Source organism: Anser brachyrhynchus (genome assembly GCF_964034855.1).
Source record: "Anser brachyrhynchus genome assembly, chromosome: 1".
In the NCBI taxonomy this organism is placed as follows: Eukaryota; Metazoa; Chordata; class Aves; order Anseriformes; family Anatidae; genus Anser; species Anser brachyrhynchus.
In genome coordinates, this window is record NC_137694.1 from 116,344,523 (window position 1) to 116,366,209 (window position 21,687).

The window sequence follows — 21,687 nt, forward strand, 5'->3', positions numbered from 1 at the left end:
AAATAAATGCAAGTGGAAGGGCACTGCTAATCTGCACATATAAACTGTGTCCAATATTATGTATGTGACAAACAGCAGATAATCTGCCAGGAAACCAATGAAAGACCAACATACACATGGCAAAAGCCCAGAGGGACTTGAAGAAGGAACAAATGGTTTTCAGATTTGTAAGATTTATATATTTTGTAACATTTATATATTTGTAATATTTATATATTGCATTGAACATTGAGCATTTTCAATATTAGTAGTCCTAAGCAATATTATATCAGAATATTTGGTATAATTATTTAGGAATAATATACTGCTGGTAAATGTTTTCATCTTATGCAAGGCTTGAGTTATACACTTTCTTTTTTTTTTTTTTTTCCTACAACTGGCAGGAATATCACATACCAAGAAACATTACGATTCCCAAAGCGTAATAGCATTAAGCACATTATATACACATATGTATATGACTTTTTAAACTGTCAAAATATATTTATAACTTTTATTTGGTAAAATTATTTCTATATTAAAAATATAATATTAACTTTTTTTTCATGCATGTATTAGGCCTTATGAAATAATATATTTCCGATGAAATAGAGTAATTTAATTTTTATTTGTGTGTTAATCAAGTAATATACACATAATTATTTTTTTCTTCTGTTAATCTATTCTTATATTTGGTAGTCTATAAATGCCTTTTTTTAGCATGATGTCTTGTGAAGCATGAGTTTTCCTGGTTTTCTACAGTTAACCAACTCTGCATTGCTCTGTCAAAGGTCAGGCTGTCAAATCCAAGATTAATGAATGAAAACCTGCTTCAAATGCTGCAGGTTATTTTTAATTCAACATAGAAATAATTAAATTTCTTGCCATTATATGTTCAACCAGAATGTGCCCTTTAGAAAACCAGTGTTCTGATCAAGAACATTCTGTAGTTCAGAGCAGTAGCTTGCATGGACTCTTATGGCAATAGAACCCTTATGCCAGTTCACACGCTGGTTCATGTTGGGAAACAATGGTCACCACTGAGTAGTTCACTTTCTAATGACAGCCACATGAAGCAGCAATGAGTGATGCTGCCTGAACAAAAATGAGGAACTTAGTCTTCATGCATTGATCAGCTGATTTGCACTAAACTGCAAGTCCTAATGATGAAGTAGGTAGCCCTAATACTTTTCTTTTTTGAGAGAGAGGGAGAGAGAGAGAGAGAAAGTACAAAAAATTGCTTCTTTTCATTTGTCACAGGCTGCAAAGGCAGTTGGTATGGTGCAAAAGTGTTTCACTGGGTTTCAGATGCCATGACAATTTCTGGGTGCCACCGTAACTATAACAAATAACAATTCTGCTGGAAAAGTACGATTCAAAATCGTGCTTCATGATTATTCCATATGGGACCTGGTAGCAGGTATAAAAAGGATGATTTAAAGACAATTCCCTCAACATTCAGCCTTGCAAAGGTAGACATTGCTTTCACTAGTAACGGTGCAGAGCACATGCACAAATACTTCATGCAGCTACTGTTTCCCCTGCTAAAGCCATGCCGCTGGGCAGGCAGCAACACGTGAGCTGAGAGTTCAGGTGAGGGATGGGGAGCCTGGCTCCAGCCCTGCTGCTGGGGTGCTCTGCTCTGGTGGCTGCACTGTGGTTCCCCCCTGCCTTGGTTACTTCTATTTTTATCCAACGAAGGCATGGCCCCTGGGAGGGAGGCAGAGGCTCTGAACAGAAAAGTTCTTCCATCTGCATGTTCAACAGCACGTCCCTACACAACGACACTTTTGGGCCTCTCTGGGCTCGGGTATCTCCCCAGGCTAATAAAAGACAGCACTGCTGCCTACAGCTTTCTACTTAAGCTACCACAACAGCGACAAACTTGTGATTCAGGCTAGTTCCTCCAATATTCAGACTAGTTACGTATTTCAGGGTTCCAGCACAACAAATGCAGAATTTGTTGCTGATTATTTATAAAATGTGATTGACCAAAAATTTCAAGGGAATCTGTATGATCTAGACCCTTCCTTAAGATCTGTGAGTATGTGAAACTACGAGTTTGTGTCTAACTGGCTTTAGTTCTGCATAATATTAAAAATTATTACCCCTAATGATCAACGCTAATTATCTACCCTAATGCACTTTGTGGAATTTACACTAAGAAAAATTGTGACCAGTAATCTTGCAAAAATGCCAGAACAAATATTTAGTGGTAGTTTGAGAAAGAGTTGAAACTAGTTTTGGATCAGTACATCATTTATTATTATATTGATGTAATTGATTAGCACAAAAAAGAACAAACAAAATCACTAAAAGTGGTTCTAAATAAGCAGGCTTAAAAGATTTTCCCTGATTTTTTGTAACTTCAGCTCACCGTTTATTTCTACATATCTCAAATCTTTGCCTATTCACTGGAAAGTCTGATTTGACTTCTGAACAATTCCCATCCTTATTAAAAATCCTTTTCCATCCTTATGAAAATCCAATTTTCATTCTTATGAAAAATGTAGGTGTGATAAGCTGTCAAACCAGCTTTGTCCTGCTTGTGGTGCTCATCACTTTAGCACAGCAAGTGTGCCCATGGCTGAGGTTTATCTAAACATCTGATGCTGGGAGATGGGATTAGTAGGCAGGTGTTTGGGACAGAGCGATGTGAAGCATGGTCTTCACTGGCACATCGCCAACTATTGTGAGTAACTGACTCCTTCTGAACCTCTGCCCTTCAGCAACACTGAAGGAAAACTGTTCTGACAGTCAGGCATTTTAAACAGGAAAGCACTTGCTTGGATAGTTTCCTTGAATTAAAAAAAAAAAATCAAAAAAAAAAAAAAAAAGCAAGCATCATTGTGATTTTTCAGATGGCAAAAATCATACAGAGGGTTCCTATGCTTTGGGGAGACACCGGTCAATATCCACAAAAGCCATCACATTACTCTTTAAGCCTAATCCATACAATTGTCCTTCACAGAGACATCCACAAAAAAAAAGTCCTGAGAAAACACTGACATGCTGTGGCTATGGCTATTGCCTGTTGAGCCGAGTAATTTATTTCCTTGTTCCTCTCTACTCCCTTGCTTTCCTCCATACAGGTGGGGTTTCTTCATCGTAAACTCTTCTAAAATCCAACTCCATGATTATGTTCTTCAGCACAATGCTTATGGCAAATTTAAAAGTAAAAATCAATAGTTTGCTCCCTCTGACATTACAAGAATTTACTTCCTATGGTTATCTATTTGGTTATATTTAAAGCAAAAGCATCAGACCTGATTACTGTATTTGACAACTTCAGTTGAGTATTAATCACATACTCCACAGCCCTAGATGGATCAATATAACAGCTCAAAACCACACCACAGATATATTTTCCAAACTTTAATATATGCTCTTTCACCCAGGTTGCAATGCAAGTTTATACTGCAAATTATCCACAGTCAGAAGAAACAAAGAGAGGTATTGCACAAGCTCTCAAGAAGGCTGTGCCTGTAGCACCACCATCTTAAAGGGGTTGACAGGTGTGAATTGCAACACACAGGAGACCTGTAGGTTTACTGGGACAGCAGCTGGTGGCCTGGTGTCTTGGGGCACTTAAAATGGTGCTCAGTTTGTAAGTTTAGACAAGTGAACTGCGCCCATCACAAGAAAAGAGTACATCAGCTGTGGTAACACTGGCCTTATTACCTTGACCCATTAACCTGGTTTGGATTACACTCCATCTTGATGGTGACTCTGGCTGGGGGCTGTGATAACCAGTCTTGTTGGGGAACACGCGGACTCATCTTTGACGTCTGCCCATATTCACTGGAGGAGGAGGCCGTCATCTCTGTCTTTCCAAGGTGGGGTGATCCGTAGGCGCACTCGAACAAGGACTGGTCTTCACTCACCACTGATAACGCTTCCTGCAAACCAGAGAAGAGAAGTCAACGTGACAGTGTTTCAGAGCAGATGTTGTAATATCCCCCAAGAAAAAAGGTGATCATCCATCTTATGAGAAGACAAGTAGCTGGTTGTTTGCTTAAATGTCTACTGCTTTTTGGGCATGTCTCTCCTGCTGGCAGAGGTGAGGACTCACCATGCCAGATGCACATCAGGGAGGGACAACACATTCCATGCCTGGTGAGACACCTCCTGCAAGCAGTGGAACAGAGGCACACACATGCTCAGCCAAAAGCCAAGGAAGCATACCATGGTGACAGGAGAAAGGAGAGGGCAGGGAGGGAAGGTATCTCAGGCCCCTCGTGTTCCAGGTGTGGACATGGAGGGACAGCTCTGTCACAGGTGCTAGCTGTCAGGACGTGACCAGGAGCTAGACCTTGCTGACTCACAGGGAGCTTCTCTTCCTTCCTCTGGGACCAGGGCCAATTTGTTCCTGGACAGGGTGCCAAGACACAGCCGGTTGTCACCCCTGAACCAGGGATCCTGCTCTTTCCCTCAGCTGCAGCAAAAGGCAGATCGTCCCAGGCTTTGCCACTAACCAACAGGCCCCAAGCTCCTGTAGGACGCCATGCCCACTGACAGCATCTCCACCTCTCACAGAAACACTTCCTTGTAGCTTGCAGAACTTGAAGGCCCCAGCATATGGCCCCCAGCCCCCCGTCATGGTAGAAGGGACCAGCTGGCCATGGTCCCTTCTCTGCACCATGGGTGCAGAGGCTGGGGGCATGTAGGAGCCAGGTGCACCGCCATACACTCACCAGGGCACTGCACGTGCAGGTCCACACCTCAGCTGGGATGAGAGCAATAAAACAGCACAGATCCATCAGCAGAGGAGGACAAAGAGGAGAGGGCAGAGAGAGAAGAGGTAGAGCAATGGGTGTCCTTCTGCTGACATGCTCAGGCCCTCCCCAGCTGCTGGAAGAGGACTTTGCATGAGTGGCAGCAGCCACATGGTATCCTAAAATCAGCAGTCACATTTCTTTGTTTTAAGGGCAGCTTACACTTATTATTCCTTTTATTTGCCTGGTTTGTGAGTCCTCACCTGTCACCTTTAGTTTTAACTCCCCGGTTATTACACCTGCCCTGCACATTCCTTCCATAGCCTGTGCCCAGCTCCCAGATTGTTGCCTCTGGTGGTAGTGTGAAAGGGCATCTGTGAGGCAGGATAGGTGCCACAATAACACCGCATCTGTCCTGCCTCCCTGACAGGGAGGTCTTTGGCCTGCCCAGACATGCTAAAAACTCCTACTGCTGGTGGTCTTAAGATTTCTGATGAGACATTCCTGGGAAAGCCTGCAGAAAGCTCCTGCTTTTCAAGGAGGTGGGAGGTGAGATGGCTGCTGGTCCCTTGCGCCCTAAAGGTTGCTCCCCTGGCTACACTGTAATGAACAACAGCAGGAGGACTTAATGCACTTGAATGTTAAAGTAGCAGGGGTCGCATCACATAAGCTAGAAAAACAAAATGTTATGTTGGATGGAAAAAAAAATCTTTCTAAACAGTCTGTGTGAGTTTTTCACGAAGATATATATATATATATACGCTCATATCATATTGTATATACACACACATATAGTCTGGCCAAGTGATCACAACATTACCTGCACCTAAGACTAATTACTGCATAGTTCCCTCTATTCTGTCCCACTGAAAAGCTAATAAACGAACCAAAAATTAGGTAATGAGTTGCTAATTTTGGAAAAGTTAGCCACAGTAAATACATGTAAGTGTGAAATATATGGGGGAAAGCAGGAACAAGATTGCAAATACAACAGGAAGAATATTATTTCACTCTGCAGAAATCTTTCACTCTGTAAAAACGTTTTCAAAACAGGCATTAAATGCTACATAATGAATGTATTTCTTATCCTCCCACACACAAGAGATGCAAAGCAATTTTATTCTTGTTTCTATTAAACTTGACTCAACCTAATATAAAGTAATATAAGAATATTTAGTAGGATCATGAATGCAAACCAAAAAATATGGTGTTTCTATTTGTTGGTATCACTAGTGACAGTAAATATTGTCTGTACTATGGATGCACATTATGTTGCACAAAGAGGGAAAGTACACATTTTAACTTACTGAGGCTGGACAGGGAACACCAGAAATATGAACCCAATTAATAAGGGTTGTGCAAATATCTGAAAGGCTACAGCAAAAACAAGGCAAACATAAATGAACCCAGGAGAAGGATTTAGACCTTGTATTTCAGGAAAAAATGACTTGTTATTCTCGGACAATAAAATTGCAATTTGCTAGCTAGAGTTTTGTTCTGATTTAGTCATCTGAAATCCATCCTGTTAGCCTTCAGTTAGTGCATGCTGAGAGCTCTGTAAAGTCTCTGTAGGAATAACTGGGTTTCTGCCAACTTTTGGTGCCATTGGGTTTGTCCTTGTCCAGAAGTCTTATTATTGTGTACTTTATGATAGTGAAGGTCTCTGATGTTTTACTCCAAGTCCTCACTGATCTTTGCTGGCCTGTCTTGAAGGACACTCGGTCATGTGTCATCCCTCCCTTGCGCACATTACACAAGCTGAACTAATCAACTAAGTAAGATTTTGCATAATTTTGAGGAGTCAGCATAACTAGAGAGTATGGTCTAAACTATAATTAGCCTTACTTCCTCCTTAACTATCTTTTCTCTCTTCTCATACATTAAGTAAGGTTGAGGTTGTATGTGGGAAACGTGGAAACTATGTTTAGCATCAGTTTTGCTGCTTCTCCTGTCAGGCGGGATGCAGAAAGTCATACCTAATGTCCTCTCTTGCAAATGCAGTCAGGCCCATTGAATTCAATTTACCAGGAAGCACTACAAGGTGATGATATATGTGGTCCTTGCATATCATTACGCACATGGAGAAGTTGTCTGCAATACATGGGATGGAGCTGTGTGTCGAGAAATGGTAACTGCTGAATTTTTGGCCTAGTGATCTTAAAAATTGAGGATTTCTGTCCTGGGTATTTCTGAATCCACTGATCTTGCAAGACACAGTGATGCTGAACAATGAGAGGCTAGTGCAACCTGATATAACCTCTTGTGAAACACGTACTGTGGGAAAGCATAGAAATAGCATCAAGAAATTTGAAACATTTCTCAGCTACACAAGAATGCCTGATAACTGACATAATTTTGTATTAAAAAAAAAAAAAAAAAAAAAACAGAAAATGTCCTCCAGCTGCTTCTTGTATGCATCGTTTCATCTTGTCCATCCTTGATTTCTCATTACTGATTAAAGCCTTCAAGTCTTAACCCTACATAAGCTGTAAAAGGAAAGCTCTAACAGCTGTACCGAATAGCTGACAGAAGGCAGAATGGGTCTTTCTTTCTTAAATACAGGAACTTAGAAATGTGCTTTCTGCTGTAATTCTAAATGCTATCTCTTCGACCAAATGTAATATCAATTTGTTAGCATTAACCATCATGAAGAATAGCTGCATGGTCTGGCCACTTAAAAACATAGACAAAGACATTAATCCTGACAATGTTTGGCAAGGGATTTTTACATATGGATGTCAGTTCTATTTCTAGTAAATTCTCTTCATTACTCATTTACATGTTAATCTTTTTTTCTCATCCATATTAACGCTATTACTGAAGCAGTTTGGCAACATCAAGCAGTAAGTGGGATAAAGCAAAGTAAACATTAATAAATATTATAAAATAGTTGTATAACAAGGCTCTTTTCCATCTTGCAAAGTTCTGCACCTTTGGGGGAATAATTTTAGTATTGAATGGGTCATCATTGTGGATTTCTCATGACAATAGCATATTCTCATGACACCTCAGAAATGAAATCTTTAATTTCTAGTAACCAGTGTCTGGGGTAATGTAATATGAAGAAACCCACACAGAATGCTTGCAGTGGCAGGTGGGAAAGGCTTTCATGCAAGCCTGTGAAGTCAAACCACTTCTAATATTATATGAGGTCAATATTGGATGCGGATTTTCCTTCTTTCTCCACATACTTACTTTCACGATGTCACAAGCAAAACATGAAAATCTGTTCCTTCATTAAGAGTATTCTATTTTTTATCCTCTGTACTATGAAAAACCTTCTCAGCTGAACTTTCTGTACAAATGATAAAAGAACAAAATGTCTTTCTCTATTTAGTTTTGACTTATACTTCACTAAGTTAAAAAAAATAGACTAACAGACTGACAAATTTGTAGAACAATAGGTAGAGCAACGCCTTTAAAGTACGCATGAAGTCATTAGGACAAAGGTGTTTACTTAATCAAATACAAGATTACTTGGCCCAGAAACACGAAGTTACAGGAAATGTGATTGAAGTAGTTCCCATCATGAGAAGTATATGCAAGCTTGATTGTCCTTTATATGCAATGTCAGGAACTAAGGACAAAGACTTTTTTTTTTTTTCTTGAGTTTGATCAACATTAAGGAATCATTAACGGAGATAATGAGGTGTGCAGTTGTCTAGCATAATTTGTTTGTTATTAGGGTTGTTGTGGAAAAAAATACTTCAGTAGGATTTTAAAAAGAATTTTTAGGCCATTCTAACCTGGTGATGCTTTTTCTCAAGTTAATTCTAATTAGGAAACATGCTTGCTTGTGCATGAAATACATTTTTGTACTCTCCCTGCATGCCATCAAGCAAACCTCTACTTTAGACATTAGCATTTTCATTTATTTCTATGGCAATAAAATTCAATCACGAGTTCAGGTAGTACACTCACTGTGTGTATGTATAGTGTGTGTATATCTATATACACATGTGTATGTATGTATATCTAAGAATATTCAGCTCTTTTTTTTTCTTTTCTTTTTTTCTTTTTTAATTTCTTTGAATATTTCCATTGCTTATTGCTTATTCCCTGTAACAGAAAAGGTTTAGTAGATTTTCTTTATCCTCATTGTCTATCAAAAAATCTATGAAGTGTCTTGGTGGTCAAAAAATGCTTCAAGAATGTTTAAAATCAAGAACTTACTACCCAGCAATGTAAAAATTATAGCAGACAATAGCACACTAGTACAATCAAGAACATTGGCTACAAAACAGTAGGACCATGGGCAAGAAGTACATGTGAAGAGAAGGATGCATAAGGAGTCACAAATATAGCAACAACCCATTTTGTACATTGAGAGGTGCTTCAGATAGCAAAAGGCATTTCTTGCTTGTACAGTCATCACTCCCACACTTCAAAATGAAATTGTTACCCCTGACTGTGAGGCACATGCAGAGACACTGCAATAAAAAATTTTTAATTAGCTTTGCCATATGGCTGTGCATGTATATAATCTCTTTTTTTGATACTGATTTTATGCTACTTCTCCTAATTAATGTAAACAACTTCTATTTCATCTTTAATCTGATTTCATAATAATGCATGTGTAAACACAGCTACAATTCATTCAGACACAGGCTGTTTCCTAGTGCTTGTTGGATATCTACAGTTGGTCAGAAAAATCAATTCTCCATTCAATGAGGAATTTTGACATACTGGGACTTATTTTCATTTTAAATTAGATAAAGAAGCTGTTATATGAAAACTTTCACCAAAACATTTATTAGAAGGATGGATTCTAAAGCAGGGGTGTGTGTTTTGCAGGTGTTAAAACATTCTATTCTAAAATTGTAAATACAACATTCTTTTTATGGATTATATTCATATAATAGTTGTACACTTGAATGAACTTACTGGAATGGAAGTTTATCAAATTATTTATCAGAAAATAATATTTCAGCATTATTGAAATTATTAGTTTCACCACTTTCCCACAAATTTTCCATCAAGTTCCTGATAAACATTTACATTTGGAGAGGACCTGTATTTTCTGAGGGAAGACTGTTCTGATTAAGACCATGCAATTAGATCTGTTGTTTCCATGCTTTGTTGTACACTGTATCCCTTGCAACTTGATAGCATTCGTTATTGAAATTGCGTACAATTTAATTGTAAAACAATTGCAACTGAAAGAAAGAACAGATGAAAGTGTCCAAGAAAGGACATAGTATGCACCTTGGTATATCCATTCCAGACTTTCACTCTTGTTTGATGGTTTTCTATTCTTCCCCGAACTACACTTTCTGATGCTCTTCTGATGCAGTTTATCTGGAGTGAAAGGCTAATTTCAAACAGGCCAGGAATGTCATTTCCATGTTGGAAAACACGGCACATGAGAGGCTGGACACCAGAACCTCACAGAGCAATGGGCAGTCTTCCAGTCTGAAACTCCACTCTGCTCACATCTGAAGCAGGCATCGCTGCACAATAAAGCAAGCTGTGGCTGAACTGCTAAAGGGCTCCTAGCCTAAATTTGCAGCCCTGCTTTAAGGCCAAGTCTTTGAGCCTTGGATTCACTGCACCAAGCAATAATCAGTGAAACAAAAGACAAGTGGTTGTGGTTAATGTTTTAGCCCTGCTATAGCTTATTAATCATGATGCTCTTACATCTCTATTCTGAACACTTGCAAAAGAAGAGGTTTTCAAGACATTCAATATGGTGTGTGGAACATACTGGAAAAGGTTACTACTTAAAATGCAGTCACCTGAGTCAGGAATTGCAGCACACATCTGGAAAATGTTTTCCTTCTAAATCTCTAAGTCTTGGATTCATTAGATCAGACAAAAATCCACATATTATATTCATGAGAGAGTTCAGGAACAACAAAAGCCTTGGCAAGTACAAGATAGGAAAGACAGATGTTGTCCTCACCTCCACCCATGAGAATCTTATTGCTAGCTCAGCTAACATCCTCCACCTATTTGCAATGAACACTTGGATAGTCTAGGGTAATCCAAACACAGGCAGGGTGCTACCACTAATCTGGTATCTTCACCTCTTGCTGAGACAAATACAAAGGATGCTTGGAAGCAAAGGAAAGCCACTGCTGTGGTCCCACTTGAAAAAAAGAATAATCAAGCATCCATCAAAATGATGTTATGAAATTACAGGCTAGATTTATTTCTGGGAAAAAATCACAGATGTGTAAGGAGCAATCCTGCAGCCCTCTTTGTGTAAATCATTCTCCTGACTTCACTAGCACTAATGATGTGAATGGAGCCCTCATGGCTAAGCCCAAAGGTTTAACTTTCTGTCTTGTAGTGAACAAATTCTGAGACATTATAAATTCAAATGCAGGGTGCAGTACTTTATCATCATATTTAATATATAGGCTGTCATTCTTGAAAGGTCAGTCAACCCTATTTTTACCCAGGCTATTTTTGTCACTTCCTTTCATCATAGGGCAATATTTGTAGCATGAAGCATTCACCTCCAGGTCCTCAAGTGCTTCATAAAAAAAGGAAAAATTACTGCTCCACTGTTGCAAATGGGGAAATTTTGGTAAAAATGACAAAAATATGTCTCGCTTTAGAAAACATGTCTCTTTCATGCCAAGTTCAGTGCCATATTTGGGACTACCCTGCACCCCACACAGAATTATCACACCAAATAGAGTTGACGAACCATTAACTTTCAGAGATCACAAAGTATACATGAACATCTGATTGAAAGAATTGCCATTTCACAATCAATTATTTCACCTGACATCTTTATCTCATAGTAAAGAGCAAATGCATAGTTCAACCCCCCCAAAAAAGAGTAAATAAATGGAAATAGGAAACTATTTCATATATGTCACATGCCCTAGATATCATTAAAGCAGCGCAGTTGGCTTATTCAAATGTAATGATGAAAGCCTTCATCCTGCAACTGGTTCAGTGCACATGCAATGCCCGAGTGACTTCAAAACAATGCCTCTGAAGGGTAAGTCTTGAAGTGGCTCTGCCTATGCAAGAGCAGTGCTAACAACAAAGAACTGCGCCTGGCCTCTAAATGAAAGCTGACCTTGAAATTCACAAAACTGTATCTAGAAGCCTAGGTAATAAAGCAATCTGATGCTATACAGCAATGAACCCCATTCCTTTTTTCCTTCTGCATGAGCAGAGTGCTGTTAAACTACTTAAAGACTGAGGCAATGCTACTTTTTATTTATTACACTGGTAGCTTTGCTATTCAGGCAGCTGGGGCTGCAGCCTGCACATGCTTGGGCTCATGTTAACATTGTAAGATCTCTTAGGTGGTCGGACATCCATGGCTCTGATGCAATGAGGACAAACACGTTGTCCATGCAAAAAGCAAGTGCTGAATAGTGGCCAGAGTCCAAATGTAACTCTCAGCCCAAATGGGTTGACACTTCAGATTTGAAGTATTTCAGAGAAAAAGACAAGTGCTCTTTCACCAGTGGCTTATATACTGTCTAGGCACCATCATGGTTACTTGGACAGGCCAGGTCTACTACAGAACCTGCTCCAGCACAGCCCACAGACCTTACAGGACAGCAGTGCTCAAGCAGCACAATGATCAGCTGGGCTCAGAATATGTATTCCTCAATGATTATGTCAAACAATTCGTCAGTGCTAAAAAGAATACAATTGTATCCTGCAGATTGTATATTGTATATACATTTTTAAAGAAACTGTAGCTTTGTATGCTTATTTTAGCACTTCCATCCAGGCACAGAGCTGTTACACTGAAGTTTGAATGACTATTTTTCAGTCAATACAATAGACTTTTCTTTCTTTTCATCTTGATAGTATTGTCAATTATGAATTCTGAAAACCTGAGTTTTTTTCCTCCTTTAATCTTGTTTGTTAACTTGTAGGGCTCCAAAATGGCAGTAAATTTTGGAAAACTTGGATATAAAACTCCATTTCTGCTTTGGTAGACAGCTAGTCTGTTGCCTCTACCCTGCTTTTCTGGTTTGAGACCTTCTCAGTCTGAAGGAGCAGGCAACCTTCTACTTTGTTATAAAAATAAAAAAAAATCTATTTTGGTTTTCTTTCAGCAATCTTTTAAGTATTATTTGTGTGGCAAAACAGGTGGCAGATTTGTAAAATGGCCTACAGCCTAATCGGAAGTGAACTGAGGTTTCATGCCACACCTGCTATGAACTTTTGCTAATTGACCAGAATCATTTAGAGGAAGAGTCTTAGGGCCAAAACAGCTGCCCAAAATAAGACAGCAATCCCGTTCCAGACATGCTATCCTGTCCTATCCTTTCTGTGTTTCCCATTAGCATCTTTGGCTTCACAGGTAGCGCCCGCAGTCTGAATGCAAAGTCTTTAAGAACTACTATGTGTTTATCAGATTCAGTCATCTGTCTAGAACTAAATGTTTTGCCTTGAATACATAACTGGCCCAGTATCTTGTTTTTGGCAACTTTACTGAGAAAAATCTTAGCAAAATAATGCCACACAGTTTTTTTTGCCTTATTCAAAAGATTTCTCCAGTGTTATAACAAGATGGTAACATTTGCAGCTATTTTTCCTATTGCTTACCCTAAATTACAGAATTATATATTGCCTTTATACTGTTTCATATTTGTGGTGGGTTGACACATCATATATATATTTGCGCATATAATTATATATGTCCATTATATATGTACACACAAGTATATGTAAAGACAATTTTTAGAGAATCCCATCATCAATCTCAGAACAAAAATTTTAAAGTAAAAATAATTCAGTCTTTAAAATAGTTTTCTCCAATGTGTACTATATAACATAGACAAATTCAACAGCAAATTGATGAGAGATGTATGTGAAGGAATGAAGAAACCTTTATAACCAAGGTATTGATGAAAGAATTAAACAGTAGGGATAAAACTGAAAAAAAAGCAGCAGAGAAATACACAGGGATCAGCCTGGAGAGGGGAAAGAGGAACCATTCATCAGTATCTGTAAAGCCGCCTTCCTGCAGCTCAGCTTCCCCCTCAGGGAACACTGGAGCTGGAGGTCCTCCTGCCTGCTACATCAGGATGCAAAGGTTTTTGATGCTCACATGTGTTCCCCTTCATACATATTTTAAATTCCCACATTCCTATTTAAACAACATTTATCACATTCAACATTTATTAATTTCTCTGCTTGATAACTTTTGCAAACAAACACTGCTTAAGCGATCTTTATTTATAAGAATGTTTTCATTTACTTCCAAATGTATTTATCTTGATATTTTTGACTGAATTTTCTCCATTAGATAATTGGAATTAAAATGCAAATGGCTATTACTTTTTTTTTAAAAAGAAAATAAAGTAAAAATCACTACATCAAGAGCTCTCTCCATTTTTGCACAACATTGTAACAGAGAAGTCCTTTGTTTACATCAGTTTCCCTTCCTTTTCCACAGCCACCTTTTATTCTGGATCTTCCATGCATGCAATGAATATATACGTGTCCCATGGTATTCCCCATTTTACAAGCATATGGAATATTGCTTAGATGAGTAATCTTTCTGAATTCAAAATTAACTTTCCAAGAATGCTGACTATGTATATAAAATCTAACTTCCTGTCATGATAACCTTTATAGTGTATAGCCTAACATACTTTCCTATAATTGTTTATAATGAATATCTTGATTCATAATTCAGCACATGCTATTTTAGTCATTTGCTACAAAACATGACTAATGAAATTAATATGGGGTTGTATGTCATAGCATTAAGACATTTCTGCATGTGCTAAGATTAAGACAGGAAAGTACTTAGTAAAATAATGACAAAGTTAAGCATGTGCTTAGCTTTAAGCATATTCAACCTGCTCTCTTGGACCACCGTAAAGTAAGGAAATCATCATTTTAGCTTGAGCATTAACTATAAGATCAATCAAATAGACTGGTATGTTTTTTGATATACTGTAGTCAGAATGGATCAGAAGAAAAATGTTGTTTGACATTGATGACAAAGTTGAGATGAATATTCTTTGTTGCCAAACAAAACAATCAATCAATCAAACAAACAAAAATAAGAAATCCTCACATACACACACACAAAAAATGCTGTCATTAATAAATAAATAAATAAATATTAGTCCCAATGGCACCTTTGGTTTTACTTTTTAATTGAACTTATTACAGATGTTAAACAATGTCATTCTAAAGAATAACACCAATTCAAAATTACAAATTTTAAACTTTTTTTTTTCATTAATTTTCCTTTTTTTAGTCAACCTCTACCTTCACTGCACCAGTCATGGCTCTGTGACTATGTTTTCTGCTGAATCCAGTTATGTTTAATTGTACATGTGAAGATGAAAAGGAAACTGTGTGTAGCAATATTTTTGAGTTGGGAACAAGAGAAATTCTGCATTTTATCCTTGTAGAAGTATCTCTTCTAAGCTAGTGATTACCATCATTATCATTCTTACTAAAGACATTCCCTGCAATTCTAATATTGACTCATATCTGAGTTTTCTGTGACACCATCAACTCCAGGAGAACCAAAAAATCTTCCTGCTGCCAATGATGAGAAGAGAACTAAGAAAGTCAACTGAAGTGAAGACAATCTCAAGACCAGAACACTGAGATTTGCATTTACTACACCAAAAGAAAACATCAAGATGCTGATGCTTTTCCCCATACCTTGCTAATAAGACCATGTGACTAACAGGTTATACTATAAGAAATTAAGCTGGTTGGATGAAGACTTAAGATATGTTAAAAGAAAAGATTTGGATTTACTTTTCTTTGGACTTTACTGAAAAATGGCCCCCAGAATATCTTTATATACTGTATGCTATGCCTTCAAATGTACATACAAGAGAGGTATGCGGGCTGTTTCTCTTTTATTGTTTCCCCAAACAAACCCATTTCCTACAAGCTGCTCCCATATCTTTTGTGTCATGTCCAGCTTCCCAGAAAAACATCAGGAAAACAAAGTGTGAACTCAAAACAACCCATTTCCACAGAACAATATGCCATACCAAGGAGAGTGAGAGCTGGAGGGGGAAGGGCTGGAGAGAGGGGGGAGAGAGAGAGAGAAAGAAGCTGTTTTGATGCTGCCAAGGGACTTAAAGAAAAAAGGAAGGAGGAACTTTTAAAAGTCTCAGAGAGGAAGAGTTGTGTAACTGTAAATATGCAATAGGCAGGTTGCCAACTATTTCAAAGGATTTGAGGTTTCAAAATCATCCAGAAGGCTAACTGATTTGCACTCTGGGTTTTGAGCTTCCAGGAACACCTTTATATGTCTGACAGCCAGAAACTACCATATCTTTTTATAGACTACTCAAGCCATACTTGGTCATAATTTCAAGCTGAATCAGTAAGGAATGTAAACAGACACCATTTATGTTTCTCTGCAATCTAATAAAAAAGAAAGCATGGACTAAATAAAGCAAAATGATACATGTTGTTCTATAAGAAGGGAAAACAAGAAGATCTTGTTGATTTATTTCGTGGCTGACCTGAGCAATCTTCAAAGTTCCTGCTATTCAGTAAACCAAGAAAACCCATACACTAAACTCCCACAGGTACAATACATATCACTTGTTGAGACACATATGATAAAAGTCAATGATAAATGTCACTGTGCCATTTTTAAATCTTGTTTCGGTATTTGGGTTGTCAAGGATATAAAAGCAGAAAGAAGGAATAAAAATAAGCAAGGAACAAACTGTTTTAGTCTTGCTGTCCATGATGATTATGCAAGAAAGAAACATTTGTAGAAGCAACAGAACAATTGGATCACATTTTCCCAAATCATGAATCTGACTGGCTTTCAAATTTTTGGGTAGGGATATATTGCTTTTGCAGGGAAAAAATGTGGTTTCCTTCTGTTGATAAAATATGCAAAAACATAGAGTTTCCAATCACCTACAGTCCAAATTCTACCTCATGTCACCAAGACCTGTCATTACCATGGAAGAAGTACTCGACAAAGGAGATACAGGCCAAAATGTATGCCATGATGTGCTGATTTCCTACTGTGGACTCCATGGCACTGCAGCAAAAAGGGTATTTCAACTGCCTCAATAGTATTTACTAACTGTGAGTGTTATACAGTGCTAGATGCAACCCCAGACTCTGCTATCTTGTGTACTGAACTAGGGCAAAGGAGTAGCTAGACCTCGTTACAAAATGCTTGCAACTAACACAGGGGTGACACAAGCCGAGGGAAATGGATACATAGCACAACTTAAGAGCATAGTGTGACCAAAGTGAACGTCGTGGTTGTGCCAAGGGTTATTCTTCAATTTGAATGAGCTATGCAGAAGATAATAAATAAATAAATAAATAAATACTATGCAAGACCAGCAAAAAAAAAAAAATGGAGTGGCAGTGAGGAGAAAAGACTGAGAAAGGGGGAAGGCAGAGCAAAGAGCACTTCAGCACAAACTGGAGCAAACCCAGCTGAAACCATAAATGTGACTCATCTCTGCCCTCTCTCCTTCTGCAGTTGCTTTCACTGGCTCTACTTGTCTCCCTCTCTTGTCAACATCAAGGTGGCAAGGGGGGAACAGGACTGATCCCTACACATTTTGATGCCCTTGAGCTGCCCAGGACAATCCCTGGACCTCATGGTGGGGAGAACATGCCAGAGCGAATGCCGTGTTCAGTGCCAACAGCAATCTCCTTTATTCCCCTTTCAGCCCCAAACCCTTCCAGCTATAGATGTCCATGCAATATCCCTCCATGATCCTGCTGGGCAAATTCCCTAATGCAACATATTCCACTGATGGGAGGAGAGCTCTCACTCATCATATGCAGAACCTTCCTGCTCTTCTGTAATGTTGGGGCTTGGCTTTTGATAATGTCAGCAGATGCCAACAGCTGAGGTGAGCTGAAACAGCAGTAAGTTGATAAGAACACTTGGCATGAGAGCAGGAAGGTGGGCTTTTTATGCTTTGTTTTCCTTATGAGATCCTGACAGAGTGAAGACTGGATTTTGACCAAGGAAAATTCTTAGCGTTTTTTTTTTTTTTTTAATATATCATTCAATTCACTTGAACATATCCAGCTAATGAGGTTTTTGTAGTTGTGGGTGCTTGGTACATTTGCAAGTCAACTTACTAGTTATGATTCTCACATACATGTAGGTACCTAGCCTCAGTTATCCAGGCTTGAACTACACATCTGTCCAAAGCATGAATTTCTCCAGACCATAATTCTGCAGCTAGATGAATATAAACTGATTGCTGAGGATTTCCAACATTACCTTTACCAAATAAAAATTGATTTTAAATCGCTCAATGGGAACTAATTTTGCTTCATCACAGTTAATAGAAACTTGTAATTGATTTTACTAAGAGAACAGTATCTCTTCCGAATATTTTTTAAATATATGAAAGTTTTCCAAACTGTTTTCTTATGAGATACTCCCAGTAAGACTGTAATCTAAAACACATCTTTAGAAACCAACTCTTTTGTAAGAATATGGAAAACAGATCTAAGGCTTCAGGAAGATTTTTGTTTCCTCATGTTAAGTATTTCATCACTGACCAGGCATGTTTTAAGGCTGTTTATTACCCTCTGATGCTTCGGTATTCAGTCACAACTGTGGGGAAAGCATTTGCTAGAAATATTTTAAATTCCTGCCACATCTTGTATTCTACTTTCTGTATAATTAGGGTTTGTATTTTCAGTACACTAATTATTACATTTGTCACACACACAAATAATCTTTAAAAACAGTTAATTGAAAATTCAGTTTTTATATATGCCGTTTTCAAAGTTCAGAGTTCCTGATTCTGTATTTCTAGTACAATCCTTGGGGATATTTTCCTAACTCTCATGATACTTATTAGGTGTTAGTGAGGTCATCAATTCTTGCAAAGCAAACTACGTTAATCACTTCAAAACTTAATAGCTAAAAATTTTGCATTTCACACTGATTTTTTTATATGACCATTCTTATTGATATAAATGGAACTATTTGTAAATAAGAGCTAGCAGCCCTAAATCTATAGATATTTTTGAAAGCACCAGAACAACTTCAGTATTAACTGAGCTATGTAACAGCCTAGCAAATTTAGCAGCTGAGTATTACAATGTCCCATTTCATGCCAGATTAGAAGTGCTGAGAGGTTAGTAATGACACCGATTCAGTGGAAAATAGAAAAACTCTGAAAATCACAATGAAAGTGTCTCAGGATGGGAACCTGGAAATAAAAAGCAGCTGTTTTTATAGAATCATAGAATCATAGAATGGCCTGGGTTGGAAGGGACCTTAAAGATCAGCTTTTTTTTTTTTTTCCCTTTTTTTTTTTTCTAAATATGCAGTGATTTTTTCAAGTCACACTAAATTTCTCAAAGATGTGTGGATATAACTGAAAAAGACTGCCTTCTAGTCTTCTGCCCTAATCATTAGCCACCAGACCATGTGTGTACAGAACTTGCTCTGATTCATTCCTGCTACATAACTCTCTGTTCCCATTGGCCTTACAATATGGTAATAAAAACAGGGAAAAAAAAAAGAAAGAAAGAAAAACTGTACCTAGCCAGCAACTACGAGAATGATTAGCATGCTACTGATCACAGAAACAGAAAGTTTTTGGGCTATGATTTTTTTTGGTTGGTTGGTTATTTTTCTCCTATATTTTTGTCATTCTGATGGATTTTTTTTTTTTCTTTCCATATAAGCAGGTCACTCAACATTATTTCATCAAGTGAGACAAATCGTATTTCTGGTGGAAAGGGGTGTAGGATGGTTGTAGGAGACAGACTGAAACTAGTTCTATCCTTTGGACACATGCTTAGAAGTTGAAGGTGACTCAGTGTTATATAAAGCAGAGAAAAGGCAATCTCATTGAAAGGAAGGAAGGAAGGAAGAAAGGAAGGAAGGAAGGAAGGAAGGAAGGAAGGAAGGAAGGAAGGAAGGAAGGAAGGAAGGAAGGAAGGAAGGAAGGAAGGAAGGAAGGAAGGAAGGAAGGAAGGAAGGAAGGAAAGAGAAAGAAGAAAGAAAGAGAAAGAAAGGAAAAGAAAGAAAGAAAGAAAGAAAGAAAGAAAGAAAGAAAGAAAGAAAGAAGAAGAAAAGAGAAAGAAAGAAGAAAGAAGAAAGAAAGAAAAGAAAAGAAAGAAAGAAAGAAAGGAAGGAAGAAAGAAAGGAAGGAAGAAAGAAGGAAGGAAGGAAAGGAAAGAAGGAAGGAAAGAAGGAAGGAAAGAAGGAAGGGGAAGAAGGAAGGAAAGCAAGAAGGAAGGGAAGGAAGGAAGGAAGGAAGGAAGGAAGGAAGGAAAGAAAAGAAAGAAAGAAAGAAAGAAAGAAAGAAAGAAAGAAAGAAAGAAAGAAAGAAGAAAGAAAGAAAGAAAGAAAGAAAGAGAAAGAAAGAAAGAAGGAAGGAAAGAAAGAAAGGAAGGAAAGAAGGAAGGAAAGAAGGAAGGGAAGAAGGAAGGAAAGAAAGAAGGAAGGAAGGAAGGAAAGAACAAAGAAAGAAAAAGAAAGAAAGAAAGAAAGAAAAGAAAGAAAGAAAGAAAGAAAGAAAGAAAGAAAGAAAGAAAGAAAGAGAAAGAAAGAAGGAAAGGAAGAAAGGAAGGAAGGAAGGAAACAGAGGAAGAGATGAAGCAGTCCTAAAGGAGATAAAGAAATTTAGATAAGGAAAGAAGGTGGATGACCAAGGAATAGGCTGAAGTCTGTGAGACTGGAGAATTCTGTTGGTGGCTAGAGCACTGGGAAGGTATGGACTGCAACAAAGTCAACCAGAGAAACTGAAAACTAGGTAATGTTCATGAGGACTTTGGTGTGAAGGAGACATCCAGAGTGACTGCAATTTATATGAGAGGCCATTGGTTAACCTTGGTAAATCTCAGTGTATGGAGAGAAATAATGGTCAATTTTTTTTGAGCAGAATATAAATCTAACTTTAAAACAGTATTCATTTTCGCCTTGAGATGCCTTTCTACAATGGATAAGCGAATTGACAGGCTGTAGAAAGCTTAGAAAGTGAATTAGAAAGGAATACAAAAAGAGAAAAAAGAAAAAAAATAGGACACTGAAGCTCAGAGGAATGGATGCTTCAATTGCAAGCTTCTGCACTGAATTTATTCCATCACCCAAAGAGGATAGAATCAGCATTTTGGGCCGGCTGAGTTTCCAAGTAGTCTTATGTGAATTCCTGACATGCTATGCTAAGCCTTTTTCTAAATGACGTGTAATAAGGAGAATGCATTTGCATGTTTAAACCGAGGACTTCTTCTTGTGTATTACTTCCACAGCTGTGCTAAGACCAGCAGAGGCATTGCATCCTTTAGAACACAGAGGTGACTTGTTCTGCCATTTGCTAGGCACCAGACACTCTAGAACAAGTAGGAAAGTTCTCATCTTTACCTAGACACAACTTTCCTGGAAAGAATAGCATTTTCTCTTTGCAGAGGGCAGCACATCCACTTCCGTGGTAGTGAGCTCCCAGGTATTGCAGTGGCCTTTGCACAGAATCTTTGCCAGGCTGCACCTGAAGGGTACAATAATGCCCATGGTTTAGGCCCAATCATAATTAATAAAAGATGTTCTTGGTCTTTGCACACAAAAAGGATTTTGACAACTGCCCACTGTTCTGTAAAGCAAATGAAAAATTTTGCTCATACTTTGAGCTTTGGTGCTCCGTGCATTTTTCTAAATCACTGGAATAATCAGGGGTCATTGTTGCTGTTTTGCCTAGGACCTCTTTGCTGGCAAAGCTATAGCTCTTTGGAAGTCTGGGCTTCTGTCCTCCCTTGCTTGGCCACATTCTTATTTATTTACACAAGTATGGTGATTGTAATTGGTCTCCAGAGTACTGAGGTTTAGAGTTTATGCTCATTGTTATGAAAATTCAGAGTACAAAGTTTTTGTTTTTCTTTCCTCCTAGTGTCCTCAGTATGCTACGCTTACTGACAGTTTCAAAAAATCTCAGAGTTTGTCCTCCTTGGGATACTTCATGACTGAAAGTATTTCCTTTGCAGATTTTCTTTTCCCTCTTTCCATTATTGTTTTTATCAGCATTGACCTCCACTCGCTATTATCACCGCAATTGCTTATGCAGTAGATTGT

The 21,687-nt window shown here is 38.1% G+C and overlaps 1 protein-coding gene across 6 annotated transcripts in view; it reads right to left on the reverse strand.

Moving 5' to 3' along the window:
* The window catches only part of ERG (ETS transcription factor ERG), a 148,237-nt gene that overhangs the window by 31,934 nt on the left and 94,616 nt on the right, over window positions 1-21,687 (reverse strand). For all 6 annotated transcript variants that reach the window (XM_080573672.1, XM_080573668.1, XM_080573669.1 and 3 more), the window contains one exon: window positions 3,661-3,878. In XM_080573672.1, coding sequence (XP_080429798.1) covers window positions 3,661-3,878 — 218 coding nt within the window. The remainder of the gene's footprint in view (window positions 1-3,660; window positions 3,879-21,687) is intronic.